This window comes from Ictidomys tridecemlineatus, chromosome 5, assembly GCF_052094955.1.
Source record: "Ictidomys tridecemlineatus isolate mIctTri1 chromosome 5, mIctTri1.hap1, whole genome shotgun sequence".
Lineage (NCBI taxonomy): Eukaryota > Metazoa > Chordata > Mammalia > Rodentia > Sciuridae > Ictidomys > Ictidomys tridecemlineatus.
Genome location: NC_135481.1, coordinates 52,751,972 through 52,769,140, shown reverse-complemented (window position 1 = coordinate 52,769,140; position 17,169 = coordinate 52,751,972). Strand labels below are relative to the sequence as shown.

The 17,169-nt window shown below is 46.1% G+C and overlaps 1 protein-coding gene and 1 long non-coding RNA gene across 40 annotated transcripts in view; one reads left to right on the top strand and one right to left on the bottom strand.

The window, feature by feature from the left end:
- The window catches only part of LOC110597880 (uncharacterized), a 297,780-nt gene extending 292,425 nt beyond the window's left edge, over positions 1-5,355 (bottom strand). For 5 of the 29 annotated variants that reach the window (XR_013438921.1, XR_013438928.1, XR_013438911.1 and 2 more), the window contains exon 1: positions 4,519-5,355. This is a non-coding gene — a long non-coding RNA (uncharacterized LOC110597880). The remainder of the gene's footprint in view (positions 1-4,518) is intronic. The other 24 variants (XR_013438919.1, XR_013438916.1, XR_013438915.1 and 21 more) reach the window with 15 other exon arrangements.
- Otx2 (orthodenticle homeobox 2) lies at positions 1,171-17,126 on the top strand. 11 transcript variants are annotated; one of them, XM_040274667.2, is made up of 6 exons: positions 1,171-1,378; positions 7,707-7,776; positions 11,293-11,394; positions 12,286-12,501; positions 13,459-13,634; positions 15,479-17,126. In XM_040274667.2, exons 4-6 carry the CDS (start codon positions 12,405-12,407, stop codon positions 16,097-16,099), a joined length of 894 nt encoding a protein of 297 aa, XP_040130601.1. In that variant the 5' UTR covers positions 1,171-1,378; positions 7,707-7,776; positions 11,293-11,394; positions 12,286-12,404; the 3' UTR covers positions 16,100-17,126. The 11 variants fall into 11 exon arrangements, with proteins under 11 accessions (XP_040130601.1, XP_021580424.1, XP_040130599.1 ...); XM_021724748.3 differs by lacking the exon at positions 1,171-1,378 and adding an exon at positions 7,406-7,548; XM_021724749.3 differs by lacking the exon at positions 11,293-11,394.
- The last annotated feature ends 43 nt before the right edge of the window (positions 17,127-17,169 follow it).

Here is a 17,169-nt window from a genome sequence, read left to right as displayed (position 1 = left end):
TGGGATCTTCCTTCAACATGAGGGTGGATATGTGCAAGTATCTTTAGGGCAGTCTCAGAAGTCTAACTACCTGCTTCTCTCTCTTCTTTCCTAGACACCTTCCTCAGGCCCAGGCCCTATCAATAGCTGCTGTTTATGACAGCCCAAAGGTGTGCTCTCCCCACCAGTTCTCTAGTGATGGGAAGTGATGGACTGGACTTGGATGTGCCTGTAGCAGTGCCCTGGACCACACTGGGTCAGGGTGGAGATTGGGAAGCAGGAAGAGGGTGATACTGATGGGAGACAGCACTTCCTTAGCTACCTGAGCCCGGACTTGAAGAGGGCACTATGGCACTATGGAAGGGAGAGGACCAGAGCTGGTTCCAGGTGCTCCAGGAGGCCAAGCAAGAACACCAAAGTATCTTTCTAAGGACCAAGATTGAGAGTTTGCCCCTTCCTCAACCTGTACTCGCTTTGGGAAATGAGGACTTGGATGGCAACTCGCGCCCTTCTGGGAACGCTGGCGACCACTGGACCAGGCCCAGGACCAAGTGTCGCCGCTTGTTCCGCTCCAAGGGCGAGAGCTCAGGGTCTTCCCTTCCGGAGCTGGTTATCTCAGCTAGCCGCCATGCATCTAAGGCTGCCCGCGCGTGTTCTCAACAGGCCGTGTCTAGTCCACCAGAGCAAAGCCCAGAGACCGCGGCGATCTCCTTCCAGCCTACAGTGAGGACGTGATAGGGTCTAAGAAAAAATTGGAATGCCCCTCTTCCCCAAAACACACGCGCTTGCGAGTACACACGCAGATACAGAGACACGCGCGCGCACAGACGCGCGCGCGCACATACACACATACACATACACAGGCACGCACCCTTTGCTCCCCTGGCCCGAGAGCTGGAGAGGGGACGCTTTAAAAAAACTTGGTTAATTGGCCAGACGACCATGTGCGCTCAACGGTCCTCTCCAAACACACTCTCGATTTTACAAGATCCCTACCATCACCACCATAACTTTTCCATAAATGAATCAGAGCAGAACCCAGTCTCCGAGGTAGCACAGTCTGCTTCGTTAAACTTCTCAAAATGTACCAGGTGGCTCTGAGCATCCAAATCCTCCAGCGCTCTGAGGCCGCAGCCGCCCTCACTCCGCTCCGCGCGCGCAGGCGGGAGGGCGCAAGGTTTGAGCTAGAGCCCAGCAACCCGGGCGCCTCGGGCGGGGCGGCGCAGCCCGGGACCCAGCGACCCGCGGGCACGGGCGACCAGCCCCGCGCAGCACTTGTCCGAAAATAGCCCGCCTGACCACAGCCAGCCCTGGCGCTTTGCACCTTAAGAAACCCAAAATAAGGAGTGGGTGAATTGGGGAAGGAGGGAGCCGGGGGAGTATGCACCGTGTATCTCAGGTATGAGCACTTTTCACTGACATTGATGCAACTGCATTAGAGTTAATGGCAGCAGCCTGCTTCTCATTATTAATTGTCTTTGTGTTTGGATAAAGTATGTAATCTTCTTCTCAACCACACCATTAAAATAGGTTGCCTTTTCAATTAAGAACTGTAGTGAGCACAGCAGTCAATTTTCCTAATGAAGATGCATTATATTTTCACTTTTTTTTTTTAATAATGGAAAATCCCAGGTTTTCATTAGACGCGATTACGGAGAAATACAAGAGGGTTTCTCTAAAATTCATGCGGTCATGTCGTGCATTAAACGCCAGGCTTTTAAATAAATTGAAATTTCTGCAGATAAAAGCATGGGTATCAAACATGTGCAAAGCCACTTCGTTCAGATTTTAAAAAAGCAAACACGATGAGTTCATTTTTTTCAAATGCATTTAACAGATATAATAATAAAAACAAGTACAGTGACTGAAAATACTTCTGTAAACTTGTGTGTATGTGTGTCTGTGGGGGGGTCTTTCTAATTTACAGATGATTTGTAGATCTCAAACTAAAGCAGAGAATGTTGAAAATATACTGTGCATATTTAGGTTATGTGAAGCTTTCGAACAAATACCTCAGGCGAGATCATTCAGGAGAAAAAGTGTCCAGACTATGCATCTACAATTAGTTTTTGTTTCCTTCCTTTCTTTCATTTTTCTTTCTCTTCTTCTTCTCCTTTTTTTTTTTTTAAAAAAAATGTATATATATATATATATATTTGTAGACAAATTGAAAGCTAACAAATTCTGGTAGAACTGTATAAAATTCTATGCCTTTTGTGATAAGCTACTTTTTCATTGTAAAAAAATATCTAAATTCTATAATTGAAGTTTTGAAGCTGGTCAGAAATATTCATTCCTGGATATTAAGGTAGAAAGTTTATATCTATGGACAAAAGTGAAAAGTGTGTTATTCAGTCTCTAACCTTGGGAATTGATGAGCATGTAGTGAAAAGGATCTGTCAAGATCTGTTTTCTTTGTTGATAAAAAATTTAGGTTACTATCTTTTGCACATGAAATACTATTTGGAACAATTTCTCTCTTTTCTCCTCCCCATTCAATGTGAACACACTCTCTGAGGAGCCACCTTAGAGAGTAGCATTTAAAAAATAAATAAATAAATAAGTGAAATTCTAAGAGGAAGAAAAAAGTTCCCTTCAACAGCCAGACTTTTTCTTTGTAGGACAATATAAGTTGGTTTCTTGTAGACATGATCTTTTCCAGGTTTTAGGTGTCATGTCTTTTAAATGTTGAACTTTTTTTTTTTAATCAACCAGCCCTTAAAATGATCTGCAAAGAGTGGGAAATTAGATTTTCGATTAAAACCTTATCCCATCTCGAAGGATTACTTTATATTGATTCTTAAATATGGCTACAATTGATGGGCTCTAATTAAAAATCCAAAGGAAAAGTCTGTCGTGCCCGTATAAAAGAAGCTTTTCATATACAGGAAATAAAGCTTGTAAAAGGTTACAAATAAAAGATTAGAGATTTATCCAAACTAGTTTAAAGCTTCACTGTGGTTTTCTTTTCTTCTTTTTTTCCTTTCTTACAAAACCATTCCTGGGTCTTTTTTCCGCCAGTTTTAAATGAAGTTTGCAAACAGGCAAGATATTGGACTGTAATGGTTGTTTTATATCACCTCTGTAAGCTCAAGGCTGCTGCCTGCAGTAGAATTGATTTCAAGGAAACTTCAAGACCAGGAGATGAAAATTATGTAAACTGACAGCTACCACCCTTCATCAATCCATCCACATTCCCATCCACACCCTTCCAACACACACACACACACACACACACACACACACACACACACGTTTCATCTCTCACACTCACAGAACTCTTTCCTATCCCTCACTCTAACCCTGCTCTGTACACACCCTTGGTCCCCACACTCCCAGGGACAGATGCATAGCTCCCAGCTCACACTCAGCTCATAAATGTCTCACAGCCCCACATCTTGCACTTGTCACACAATCTTAATCCGTTTCATTCCGGAACAACATGGTCCTCTTTTCCTTTTTTTTTTTTTTTTTGCATTTGGAGTTTGCCTCCTGCTCTTTTATCAAGACAGCACAATCCTATCTTTGAAGTTGTTTCTTTCTCCTTTACTCTCTTTTCTAAGGCGACGGTAATGCAGGGAGTGAACAACCCAAGCTTAGTTCGTAAGTGATCGGTTGCCTTACATTTCCCCTCAAATTCGGCTTGCATGGCCAATATTAAATTGTGGTTATTATTGATTTTGGCAAAGTTTGTAATAAAGTCATGTCTTAAAAACTTAATGAAAAATGACTTCCTTCTAAAGACCGTGGTAGATTTCAGGCAAAATGTGGTCCCTCACTGTCCACTGAATTGCTGAAAAGATTGGAAATTAATCTTCATATTTCCAAAGTGGGTGTTCAGAGCATCTAACTGTCCCCTTTTCCCCAGAGAGGTTGTTCTCACGGAATATGGGTTTTGTTCTTCTTTTTTTAATTAGCCTAGAAGAACGGGGACCTCTCTGTCTCTCTTCCCCCCTCCCCCAACTTAACCCTCCCTCATAGTTAATAAACTTGGAGGAAAGTTTGAAGTATTTTGAACTGGCCAGGCATGTGGGATGAAGAAAGGAAGCCCAGTTAATGCTAAACATGAACTTAGATTTCAAAATATGAATACCAGCCATATTCTAGAAACTGCATGCAAGCTTGACAAATAATTTGCTTCCTTGTGTATTGTTTTCTTAATTTCACTTCTGAATACTTATATGTCATATGCTTAGCAAGATAATTGTACACTTGGCAATTAAAAACCATCCACATGTTAATGAAAATTGTTTAAAAGCACAAAGCATGCTACCAAAAGTCAGATTGATTGAAAAAAAATTGAAAAACACAGAAACGGGGGGGGGGGAGTTAAACCCATAGAAAAGAAATACAATGAGCAGATAGTAAGTATATGGGAAGTTTAAGAACTTACTGAAAATCAAGAGTTAGAAGTTTTCATCCAAGGACTCTTTTCCTCCCACCAAGCCTCTAAGGTTTTCAGTGAAACAGCCCAGCCCCCCTTCCCCCAAAGCCAGTGGCTTTTGTCCTGACCTAGAGTAGGGTTTGTGGAAACTGTACCTGAGCCAGGCTGTCTGCAATTTCCAAATTGACAAGAAGAGACTGGAAGATAAAGAGCATGTTCTTACAGGTGAAGAGCAATTTTGCAACTTTCCAGGCGACACCCAGGAGAAAGCTTGCCTGCTACCAACTGCTGCAGAGTCTGGGCAGAATTCCTCTAGAAAGAAAAAGAAAGTCTTTTTTTTTTTTTTTTTTTCCCTGTCTGAATCTCTCTGTCTCTAGTTCTCTTTCTCCTCTCTGTCTCTCTCTCTCTCTCTGTCTGTCTCGCTCTCTCTCTCAGATCCAATCTTTTAAGAGCTTCAGCACATTGCTAAGCTAAAGGGAAATTCTCTTTGATAAAGCGGTGTTTCCAGCTTCTGGGTTTTAAAACCTAAATCTATATTCAAATCTGGCTGAAGGTGTGTTCTGGGATTTATGAAAGCCTCTTAAAGGGGTAAATTTACCAAACCGTGACAAAATCATCACAATCTTACTTTAGACATCTGAAGTGGATGAGAATTTTAAAGAGACCCTTGTTTATTTAACACTGTCCATTTCCAACTCGTGGTTTATTGGCACCGTATTTCTGCGAAGTTAAGACTAGAGGGCAAAGGAGAAGCGGGAGCTGTCTGCTGCGGGTAGCGGAAAAGGGGGAAGCCCTCTCACGCCCCATCGCGAAGAAACCTACCCCTAAAAGAACCCCGGAATTATCAGGGAGGCTCAGCTGCCCGGGGTCATCTTAGAGGACATCCCAAACCTCTACTTCAGACTTGAGAGGTTTCCCACGATACTGGACCCTACAACAGAAAGATCTCCCAATCCATTTTTTTTTCCAGTCACAAGCGTGTGGTCTAATATTTCTCCACCCCACCCCACCCCCACTGTCCCCAAGGCCTCCCTGAGCCATATCCTCAATGTTCATGTTTCTTTTTCCATCTTTGATGCCTTAAACATCATTATGATCAAACTGGGGAAACCCTGTCGTTTGTTGGCGGGGTTTTGGGTAGGAAGGGACACTCTGATTCGGGTGACCGGCATGGATTTGACCTTCCTTGATCGAAAGCGTGGTGACTCTGACCAAGAGTACCCGAACTGGACTTCAACAGCCAGCGCCACCGAGGACAGACTGCCTGGGGCATTTGTTCCCTCTCTCCCTTCCCAAATTAAAGGCCTGAGGGGCAGTCGCCAGGTGTTTCAGCACCGTGGGGGAGGGGTGATTTTAAAAGGTCCGTACTCACCCTCCCCCCCCCAGCCCGGCCCCCAGAAAGTCGTGACTCCTGGGAACGCGACAGCCAGCGGGTTTCCTCAGACTGGAGCTGCTGCGGAGGGCCCGGGAAGAGCAGGGCGGGCCCGGGGCCGCTCCGGGACTCGTGGGGCCGCCGGGGCCCAAACCTCTAGAGACACCTGCGAGTCGGGCTTCGGCCTCAGAGTGCCCAGCCCTAGGCCGAGCCGGAGCCGCAGCCCAGCCCGGCTGCTGAGAGCTTGCTGCCTCGTGCGCACTCCCGTAATTCGTTAATTGCTGTAAATCCCAAGGACGGCCACATTTGATTACACATACAGTATAAGAACCGACAACAAAGCGACGAATTAATTACCAACTTCATTAACATAGGTCCCCAAATTAAAGGCAGCGAGCTGTTTCTTTGGGCCCACTTGCCCTGGTGGTGGTGGTGGTGGTGGTGGTGGGTGGGTGGGGGTGTTTAGAAAGAGATTTTATTTTTTTTTTCCTGCACTGGTACTTGTGAAGGTAGAGAGCTGTCTTGTGCTCCCGCCAGCCCCACCCCCACCCAACCCCCGTGCACACACTCAGTAGTTACATTTGTCCCCCTACCACCCGATACTCCGCCCAATCTGTTTCTGCCTTTCTAGGGACTCGATCGGTGGGAAAGCTATCGGATCCTCGCTCTCTGCCAGGCGGAAAAGTGGGGCTGAGGTTAGCTTTCTCCGGCTGGGGTCGCCTGGTACCAACACCTCCCTGCCTCCCAGCTCTCAGACCTGGTCTCTCGGGGCGCCAACCCGGTGAGCTCCGGGAGGCTCCGCAGCCTTGGGAGTTGGGTGGCGTTTGTTCTAATGCAGAAACTGTTTCCAGCGGAGGCTCTCGCCCACACCCGCACCCGCGAGGCCTGACCCGGGCCCTCCTGCTTCCTCCCAACCAGCCTTGGAGTTAGATTTCGGGGCTCGTGCTTTTTATAGCCTTCCGTGGGCTTCTCCACTCCAAAAACACTGAACTGAAACCCGGAGACTAGATCTCCCGCTCTCGGGGACCAGGGGATATTTATAAGGACTTAAAAAGAAGAGAGAGGACGCCGAGTTTTGTCTTGTTTTGAATAGTTTGTTCTTTGGCTTGGGTGTCTGTCTCCATCTTCCCTGCAGGTCCACAACTCACTCCCAGGCCTCCTTCCTTCACTCTTTCTAGCCCCAAGGTGGTCTGGCTCTGTTTGAGAGGACGTACTCTTTTTAAGTTTCAGTATGGCTTGCTTTCTGTCTCTGATTCGTACTTATTGCTAGTGTTGGAGGGAGAACCCAGTTCTCTCTCACACCCACCCTTCTCCAGTCTTAAATATTTTTATCTTCCTAGCTTAAATTGTTTGTTATTTTATAAAATTAAAACCAAAAGGAAAGGGTACAAGAAAGGAGTGTAAAGAAATATGAGGGAAAGAAGGTAAGGGGAGGCCTCCCTGTCCATCATTTTAATTATACAATTAGTTCACATGCGCCGGCCCATAATGTATATTTTAAGCGGAGCCCAGTGTCTTTCAAGAACATTCTGGTAATGTCGGAGGCCTGGATTTGTTGCCTGCTCGTCCCCCCGTGCAGCAGAGGCCTGTTTTCCTCCCCCTGTTGTGTGTTTTTATTATTTTCCCTCTGGCTTAGATGTGTCAATCATTCTCTCCCTGCCATTGGTTGGAGAGTTTGCGTCAAAAAGTTGCCAGAGAGGCGCTTTCTCAGCAAATCTCCCTGAGAGCGGAACCGACCTCAGCTCCAACTCAGCCTCCACTGTTATTAAAAATAAAAATCGCTACAGCCGCCCTCACTCACCACGTCTACTTTGTATGTATCTTAGAGGGGCGCACGCCTTTCTAACTCAGGCACTTTCTTCATATTCTGTTCTCTCTGGAAAAAAAAATAATATATTTTGGTTGTGTTCGACTTTTATGGAAGGGTGAAGACTGCAAGGTTTCTAACTGAATACTCTTCATTTCTTTTAGGATAGCTGGATATTTGGGATTTTGAAGGATAATTTGATTTCCCCCCCCCAACCTCCAATGCGGCTGTAAGGTAAGTGTCCGTTTGTCTTGTCTGTCTATATCCATATCGATGTATCCCTCTGTCTGTCATCACCCTCGACCTCCAATAGACCGACCCATGCACCACTGCGAACGTGGAGTTCATCTGAAGCCCGATGTATTTTTTTTCTCTTTTATTTGAAGTGTAATAACGATCATTGAGAAAAATTGACAATCTGGAGAGAGGGCGGGAGTGGGAGGGCGGGAGGGAGTGTGCTCCCGGGGGTCGCCACTACTGCAAATCGTCGAAATCCTGCGAATCTAATCTGGGGCGTTTGGGAGGGGGGTTGTTTGTGGGTTTTTATGTCCACGCCATTCTGGGATTTTGCCTTCGATCTTTTGGCCCCCACGTTTGGTTGGGGTCGTTTGGATTGATCCCAAGGATGTTTTTAGAGCCCGAGACAAAAAGATGCAGATGTAGCTAGGTGGGTGGGTTAAAAATAATAATAATAATAATAATAGGGTAGAGGCTTCCTTGGGCCCTTGGGCCTGAAGACCAACTCTTTTGCGGGTCGGCTGGGACCGGCAGCCGCCTCTCAAACCCCCAGATTACCCCTAAAGAACGTGAACCGAAACCCGAGCGGTTAACCCAGGAGGCGGGCAGCGCCGGCGTCTCCTCCACCCCAGAGCTCGCCTCTCCTTTTTTGCTCGCCTCTTCCAAAGCCAAGAACAGCTCTGTTCTCATCATCTTCCAAAGGCTTCCCTTTCTCGTATTTTTTTTTTTAATCACACCCCCCACCTCAATCCCTGGGAGTGCAGCTCCCCTCCCCCTACCACACACGGTAGTCGTGATCCTAGACCTGGGTCACCAGGCCGAGGCAGCGAGGAAGTGTGGTTTTCCAATGTGACTTTGCCGAGGATGCTTTGGTGTGCGCTCCGCGTAGCCCTCCGCGCGCACCTGGGGAGTGCAGAAATGGTGGCGAGGGGCCCCTGCTCCGCCGGAGGCCGCAGCCGGGCTGGGGACGGGAATCCTTCCGCTGGGGATCTCGGTCCCTCAGCTGTACTCCGTCTGCGGCAGCGGTGGGGCCCGCCCGCGCGCTCTTGCACTCTCAGGCTCGCGCACATTGAAGGGTTGTGGGTCCGGGCCGGGCCGGGATCCAGCGGTTCGCAGAGGCACAGCCTCTGCTCTGTCTGTCCAGCGAGAATCAACAGAGGGTCTCTGCCAACACTGGGCCTGAGCGACGTGTCGCGCCGCAAACTCCGAAGAAGTCGTCGTGTTGATGCATTCAAGTGACTATTGAAAGCATATGTTCGATTTCAGGGCACTTTTTTTTTTTTTTTTTAATTTGAAACCCAAGTGCTCTATCAGAATTACCCCTTAACAGACAGTGGTGGTGTGCGGAGAAGGCCGAACTTCGTCTACCCGGCAGTGGAAGATTACTTGGGGGAGGGAGGGGAAGCCGCTCCTTGTAATATGGCCCTCCATCAGCATTTCTCCTGCTCACCTCGCGACTTTTTCTAGCCACCGAAAGTTATTAGCACCAGAGGAGTTGAGAGGAAACTCCTCCCCCAAAGTAAGGTAGACACCCAGGCTTCTTCCAGAGCTAACTCCCGGGCTTTCTCCTAACGATAATTAATAGTCAAGGCCAACCCTTTTGGCACGTTTCTTCCTCCCTCCCTCGCGGGTGGCAGAGTTGTTTGATTCCCTGAGGCCAGAAACTTTCACTCGAGTTTGCGGGGGAGAGGCCAGCGCCTGCTGTTTTCTGCGGTGCCCGTACATCTCCTTTTTCTTTCTTTCCTCCTTCTTGCCTTCCTGGCCCTCTCCGTCGTCTGTCCCAGCCGCACAGTCACCAGTCCGCGTAGTTTTGTTTCCTTTCCATCATGCAGAAAATTAATCAGCCAGGACGAGAAGCAGAGCTGAGCACGGCGGCCTGTAATTAAGGGACGTGTGCCCCTCGGATTATCTCGTTAGTTTATCAAGAAAACATTTATTATAATTAATTCTCGGACGAGGTAATTATTATTGAGCGAGGACACAGCAACTGGTAGATGGGCTTCTTGGAAGAAAAAAAAAAACAAGGTGGGGGGAGGGGGAAGCGACAGATTGCACGAATTGACCGTTAGATATAAGGCTGCGCTGGCCGACGCGGGCAGTGGAGCGGGACCTCGGGCGCCCGGGCTGCGGGGCTGCGGGGCTGCCGGACAGGGACGCCGGACCGAGCCACTTGCGCCCGGGGGTGCGGGCGCCGACCGGCTGCTGGGACTCACCGCACTACCGCCGTTTCCTCCTAGGCATGAGTTCTCCTGAGGCCACCTCGCCTCGTGAGCGGTCATACTGAAAGGGTATTTCTTTTTCCTCTTCTCCACTGCTTTGAGAGGAAGGGGGACAGGCGTCCGTAGAGGGATTCGAAAGTTAGAGAGAAGGGCCCACGGCCACTTCTTGGGGTAGGGAATACCTCTGTTGGTAGTTGAGAGTGCCCCGTGGTTTTGTTTTTGTTTTTGTGTTTTCCTCTTTCTCTTTTAAAGGTGGATCCAGTAGTCAAAGTGAAAATAGTCTATCCTGAGAATTTTAGCCATTTGGTGATGGGCAAGGGCAAAGGAACTCCAAGAAGGCTCTCGGTCCTGTTGCTTTCTATTACTGCTTTTTATGTTGGAATGTGTTACTTTATTGTATGATGTGTCAGGCATTTCTAATTGGATGAGAGCTAGACATGTAAGAACACTTCCATATTTCTCGTGTGTACTTTATGGCTAGCTTTCTCTATAGCAGTTCAGAACTTTCCAAGGTAGTAATGTATTCAACAAAAAAAAGGACTCCAGCTTAGGGGCTATTGAAACAAATAAATGATCGTATTTTAAAGCGATGTTACTTTCATAGCCTCTAAATAAACTGCATCCTGAAAAGAGAAGAATACAAAACAAATTCTTTGTAGGAGCAACTGCATTAGTTTTACTGATTAATAATACCAATTCCTCCAAGAAGGACATTTATAAAATTACATTAAATTATATCTTAGGGTGAAAAAGCATGACTTGTGCTCTGAATTGAAATCATGAAGAAGTCCCAATAACTGAGTTCCATTAGTGGAACTTTGTGCCTCCATGTCTTAAGTAATATAAATATGAAAATCTAACGCCCTTAAAACTCATTTAAGACCTTGGTAAAAGTAAGAGAGAACTGCTAATCTTCTATCCGCCATTTTGAGGAAATGTCCCATAGTGTCAAAGTTTCAAAGGAGAGATCCTTGCAGGATGAGTGCCACATTTTAGGAAAATAAAAGCAGACCTGCAAACTGCTAGCTAATGTATACATCTATTTTGAATCTCTGTACTGGGAGGAGGCAGGAAGAATTCAACTAGAGAAAGTAAATAACTTTTTTTTTCTTCCTTTCCCCTCCCACCTCCCAGCTCATTTTCTTAAAGTGGGGAGAAATTGCATTAGTTTCACAACTTTGGGTGTTTATGTATCTGTTTTCTTCAAAACTAAAATGTGCAAAAGCCAGTTCCAGTTAACAGGAAACTTTGCTGCTGAGCACCCAACTGTCGGAAAATTTGCCTCCTCTTGCAGCATCTGCAGCTTCCACACATCAAATTCAACATGGAATCGGCTTGCACTACAAATGTGCACCCTTTCTACTTGCAAATGTTGGGGCCTGTCATTATCTGATTGGTGAGATTCTAACTTTACTTCAGAATTTCCGGCAAGCCCTATGCCAATCTTGAACACTTTTTTGCAGCATGTTTAAATATTTGATGGATGTCGCTTAAAAGTTAAATACTTGTTTGTTTAGCTTTAGTTGTTTTAGACACATATAATCAAGGTTCTCCAAAACCCTAATAAATCTGTTACTTACCTCGAAATCTAATTATCCAGACTACTAATTAGGTGAAAATGATTACTGGAAATGACTTTAAATGTGGAATAATAATGGTTGGGCAGTTTTCTCAAGTTTGTTGTTTAGCAAGTTGGTATTTTAGATGTTTAATGCACTGACATTTTAGGTTCGCAGCAGTTGAAAGTGGTAAAAAGCTAAGATAATTAAAATCTCTGTCATGGAAAGGCAACAGTCTGGGGAGAGGTAGATTTCTTGAATTGTTTCTTTGTTTCTCACCAATGGGCTTTGTTATCAGCATTATTTATTTAGCCAAAGAGTTCTTTGTCTCTGCAAATGGCCCCAATCAAGTTTTGTTTGAGACAATTAGCTAGTGCCAGCCAATGAGTTCTATGCAAATGTTGGGATAGGAATGCAATGTGTGTATTTGAAGGCGTGGGGTTTTGTTCTTGGGGAAGGCAGATTGTAATTGCTTTCTTAGGGTCTTTTTTTTTTTTTTTAAGTTTAGGGTGGGGGTGGGGAAGACAGGTTTATCTGGTCTCCCTCTATCCCCCCTCTAGTTCCCGAGCAGCTGGAGGTGGAGGTGGAGGGGGGTTGTCTGCAAGTCCTTTAAAAGCCTCTGCCTTGCGGAGCCCGGGCTCTTTTTAGTTAGTGGTGGAACGTGAGAGAGCTGCTGCCTCCGAAGCAGTAAACCAGCACCTCTGTTTGTTTGTTTGTTTTGCCCTTAGTTCCACCACTGCAAACCCACCCACCAAGGACCCTGAACCTGTCCACCCCAGGCGAACCGAGATCTTCCGGCTGGGTCTCCCCCATTTGGGCCGACTTTGCACCTACAAACAACCTTAGCATGATGTCTTATCTTAAGCAACCACCTTACGCAGTCAATGGGCTGAGTCTGACCACTTCGGGTATGGACTTGCTGCACCCCTCCGTGGGCTACCCGGGTAAGTGAGCTCTCCCCGCACTCCTGCCCCGCCCTTCCCCACGCCCGCTCCGCGGGGTTGTGACACCCTTTTCCCCCCATACCTGGGTTTGGAGGTCATGCCGACCCCATCCCAGCTCCTGGTGAGGTCCCTGCTGGGTTTTCCTTGCTAGGAAGCATTGAAGACCAGGCATTTACTGACCGAGAAGAGAACAGGGGCTGGGAAGAAGCGAGTAGGTGGGTCTGCAACAGTTGCAGAAAATCATGCCACTTGATTCGTAATTCGAGTGACTAGTGGACACGCATTGGGGTAGAGTGAGAAAGGTTACTGCCCTTGTCACTTGGGGGCGAGGCCCTTGCTTATAACTCCACTCCTAGTTCCTCCGAAGGGCCCTCTTGGAGAAGCGGAGTTTTCTCTAGTGCGTCCTTTGCAGCTCTCCCCGCCTCGCCCGGACTTCTCCCCTGACCCCCAGTTCCTTCTCCTTTAATCCGGGGAAGTTGTGACTCCCGCAGATGCGGGTGCTTTCCTTTCCGATCAGATCTGTGTGTTTTTTTAAGCCTCATAAAAGTACGAACTATGTTCCCATTTCAAAGATGGAGGAATAAAGGCTAAAAGCCAAGGGAGCGGGATCCAGATTCGCCCGATCAATCCGAGCTTCCTGTCCTCCGAGATGCTTTGATTTAACCGAGTGGCTTTTTCGTTTGTGTTGTGGTTTGAGGTGGATTTGGGAGGATTGGGGCTTTTTTTCTCCCGCTTGTTTTGTTAGCTTTCGAAGTAATGCTCTGGCTGGGTGATCTCCGAACTCATTCAGAATTGGGTGCTACTCTGAAAAGGGCAGTATGTCCCGAGTCTCCGGAGCCGAGGCCCCTGGAGGGGAGAGCGTTGGGAGGGGCGGGGGGGAGAAGAGGGGGGAAGGTGGGATAGTCGGAGGACCCGCGGAAACCCCTGTGACTGAGAAACTGCTCCCCCACCCTAAAGGGCCCTGGGCTTCTTGTCCCGCAGCCACCCCTCGGAAACAGCGGCGGGAGAGGACGACGTTCACCCGAGCTCAGCTAGACGTACTGGAAGCGCTGTTTGCCAAGACCCGGTACCCAGATATCTTCATGCGGGAAGAAGTGGCGCTGAAAATCAACTTGCCTGAATCCAGGGTGCAGGTAGGGCAGATCTGAGCAATTTTTCCTGACGGTGCCACCCCTCTCCCAATCGGGATGTATGTTGAAGACCTCAGAGAGCCCTAGATCTTTGCTAGGACCAAAGGAAGACTCTATGAGACTTCTATGAGACTATTGGTCCCCATAGAGACTCTATGAGACTCTATGGGGACCAATAAACTAATCTCCTTTCTCCCCTTTTTTGCCTCTCCCTTCTCATTTAGTCCTACCATCAAGAGTCTCTCAGTCCAGGTTGCAAGATGAGAGTGTCAGTTAAGCTACTGTCATGAGTCCTTAGGGCTCTGGTGGGCAGAGATTCAGGTAGTGGCAAGGTTTTAGCTCTTCCCTTCCCCTATGTGGAAATCCTCCCCTATATTCCTGGACTTTGAGGGGTGAAAGAATCTTAGCTCCTTTGTGGTCTAAATATTTTTATAGATTAAACAAACAGAGCAAATGACTTGCTCAAGGTCATACCTAAATTTGGTGACAGAGCCAGGCAAGAGAAACAGGTGGTGCTTTTACTAAATAAGTTCATACAATAAAAATGTATTTTGTTTGACTTCTTCGGGATCAAATCAAATTTTCTAGTTCTAGGTTATTTAGCAGATAAAATGCCTTTACAATATCTCTAGTAACACACCTCTCCCTCGGTTTAGTCCTCCTTAACAGGGAAAAATCAACTCTGACTTGCCTGGAAATCAAACCCCATTCAGAGTTCTCTGGAAAAAGTGTTTAGCATCTAAACCACACACACACCTGGGTCTCTCCTTCAGCTAGGACAAGTTTGTGACACTGCCAGCCATCAGCATGAACTGCAAAGCAGAAAATGCCTTTTCAAAGTGGGTTGGAAGAAGTTTTAGCACTTGGGAGGATTGAATCAAAGTCCTCACTGGAAGAAAAGAAATGGCTCTGAATGGTTGGTGGCATTGAGTGTGGCCTTAGGGGCACCACTTTGCCACAGTTATAATATCAAAAGGAGAGCTCATTCAAGAGGACAATTAAGGACTTGTACCCCAGAAAATGCCAGTAGTTCTCTGATAAGCCCCCTCACACACCAGACACTGTTCCTTCATTACAGAGTGTGAACAGGGCTGGTAAAGAGAATTTTCAGAGTTGTAGGCAGAGGTTGACAGGCCAGTGAACATAGTACAGGAAATGGCATCTATGGGCTGAGTGGCACTACTCTGAAGGCACAGATTTGAGCCTCGAAGATTATAGAGGGGTCTCTCCTTGAGCTCAAAGAAGAGAACATCCAAGTCACTCCATTCATAAAGAACCTTTCAGCAAATAGTGGCTTTTAAGACAGCTTTTCTCAACAGGATCATGTCTTCTGAGCTTTCTTTTGTAAGCAAGTCTTTCTAGGAGAAACAGAATATAAGGTGATGGAACCAATCTCCATATTATCTGTGGATCCCTGGAAGAGGGAATATAGACTGTCTGAATTTAAGCTGTTGTTGTTGGCATATAACAACATTGTTCACCCTCTCTTGTGTCTCCCTCCAAAAGACATTCCACCATGAATGCATCAAAAAATATAATTTTTCTATGTGTATGTCTATTAAAGGAGAAATAAGAAAGTGAGGTGGAGAATTTTTAGCCATATGGTTTGGGATTTTTTCTTAAAAATTTATTGTTCTGCACTGGGGACAAGGTGGGACAAGTGCTTTTAGATAGAGCCTCCCCAACTCCAGAAGCAAATATGAGGGTGCCTCATAATGGGTCTCTAGTAGCAGGGAGAGTATCTACTTAGTTCATCTGTCTGTGTAGGACAGATTTCTGTCTAGGAGCCACTCTTGTCCCTGACGAGTTACTGAATCCATGTTAAAGAACTTTCTTTCCCTTTCAAGGTATGGTTTAAGAATCGAAGAGCAAAGTGCCGCCAACAGCAGCAGCAACAACAGAATGGAGGTCAAAATAAAGTGAGACCTGCCAAAAAGAAGACATCTCCAGCTCGGGAAGTGAGTTCAGAGAGTGGAACAAGTGGCCAGTTCACTCCCCCCTCTAGCACCTCAGTCCCTACCATTGCCAGCAGCAGTGCTCCAGTGTCTATCTGGAGCCCAGCTTCCATCTCCCCACTGTCAGATCCCTTGTCCACCTCCTCTTCCTGCATGCAGAGGTCCTATCCCATGACCTATACTCAGGCTTCAGGTTATAGTCAAGGATATGCTGGCTCAACTTCCTACTTTGGGGGCATGGACTGTGGATCTTATTTGACCCCTATGCATCACCAGCTTCCTGGACCAGGGGCCACACTGAGTCCCATGGGTACCAATGCAGTTACCAGCCATCTCAATCAGTCCCCAGCTTCTCTTTCCACCCAGGGATATGGAGCTTCAAGCTTGGGTTTTAACTCAACCACTGATTGCTTGGATTATAAGGACCAAACTGCCTCCTGGAAGCTTAACTTCAATGCTGACTGCTTGGATTATAAAGATCAGACATCCTCATGGAAATTCCAGGTTTTGTGAAGACCTGTAGAACCTCTTTTTGTGGGTGATTTTTAAATATGCTGGGCTGGACATTCCAGTTTTAGCCAGGCATTGGTTAAAAGAGTTAGATGGGATGATGCTCAGACTCCTCTGATGAAAGTTCCAGGAGGCATAGAAGGAAAAATGAAGGGCCTTAAAGGGGCCTACCAACCAGCAACCTGAAATGGACAAACCAATCTGCTTAAGATCCTCTCATAGTTTTAGATCATTGGTTTTCCTGATTTACAAAGTGATCTATCAAATGCATTCTAGCCATGTGCAACCAAACACAACCAAAAAATAAAAATCACACAACAAGTTGTGAGGGAAGGGAGGGAAGGTCCTAGCCTTCATAAGCAGAGGTTGATCCAATGTTTTAGCCAATCCTTGGTTGAATCTTAGGAATGAACAGTGTCTCAAGCTCATTCACGTTTCATGACCAACTGGTAGTTGGCACTGAAAAACTTTTCAGGGCTGTGTGAATTGTGCGACTGATTGTCCTAGATGCACTACTTTATTTAAAAAATAATGTTCATAAGGAGTCAATATGTAGTTTAAGAGACAATCAGTGTGTGTCTTATATAAATGGTACATCTGTGGTTTTTAATCTGTGCTAGACTTCAAAACTGTGATCTCCTGTTATTGTATGCAACCTTGAACTCCTCCTCTCCAGGAGTTCTTCGTGATTAAATAGGTTATAATTATAAGCAAAATTCAGAGCAACTGAGTACTGATTTTAAAAGATTACTTTTGGCTGGAGGTGAGCTGCACTGAAACTTTACGACAAAATGTCTGGACAAGGAGAGTGAGAGAAGAGAAATAAAGGACATTAATTCATCTGTATTTTACTGTTGGTAAGCCTAGCAGTAAAGAGACATTGGTCAATTGCTCTGACCCTGATGAATTTTTAAACTGAGATCATTGTTGTTTATGCTTGCAGATGTTAACTGGAAGTTATATATGCATAAACCTTTTCTTCCTGGATTTGGCAGATATGTATAATTATATTAAAATGGTTCTAGCACAACATTGGGTCTAGTTTAATTTTACACCACTATTTATGAATGAGA

Bases quoted from the DNA above. Each gene is read 5' to 3' on its own strand.
- Otx2 (XM_021724749.3), top strand. From the start codon at position 12,405: ATGATGTCTTATCTTAAGCAACCACCTTACGCAGTCAATGGGCTGAGT. The intron at 12,502-13,458 runs GTAAGTGAGCTC...CCCACCCTAAAG, and splicing joins CCCCTCCGTGGGCTACCCGG to GGCCCTGGGCTTCTTGTCCC. The intron at 13,635-15,478 runs GTAGGGCAGATC...TTCCCTTTCAAG, and splicing joins TGCCTGAATCCAGGGTGCAG to GTATGGTTTAAGAATCGAAG.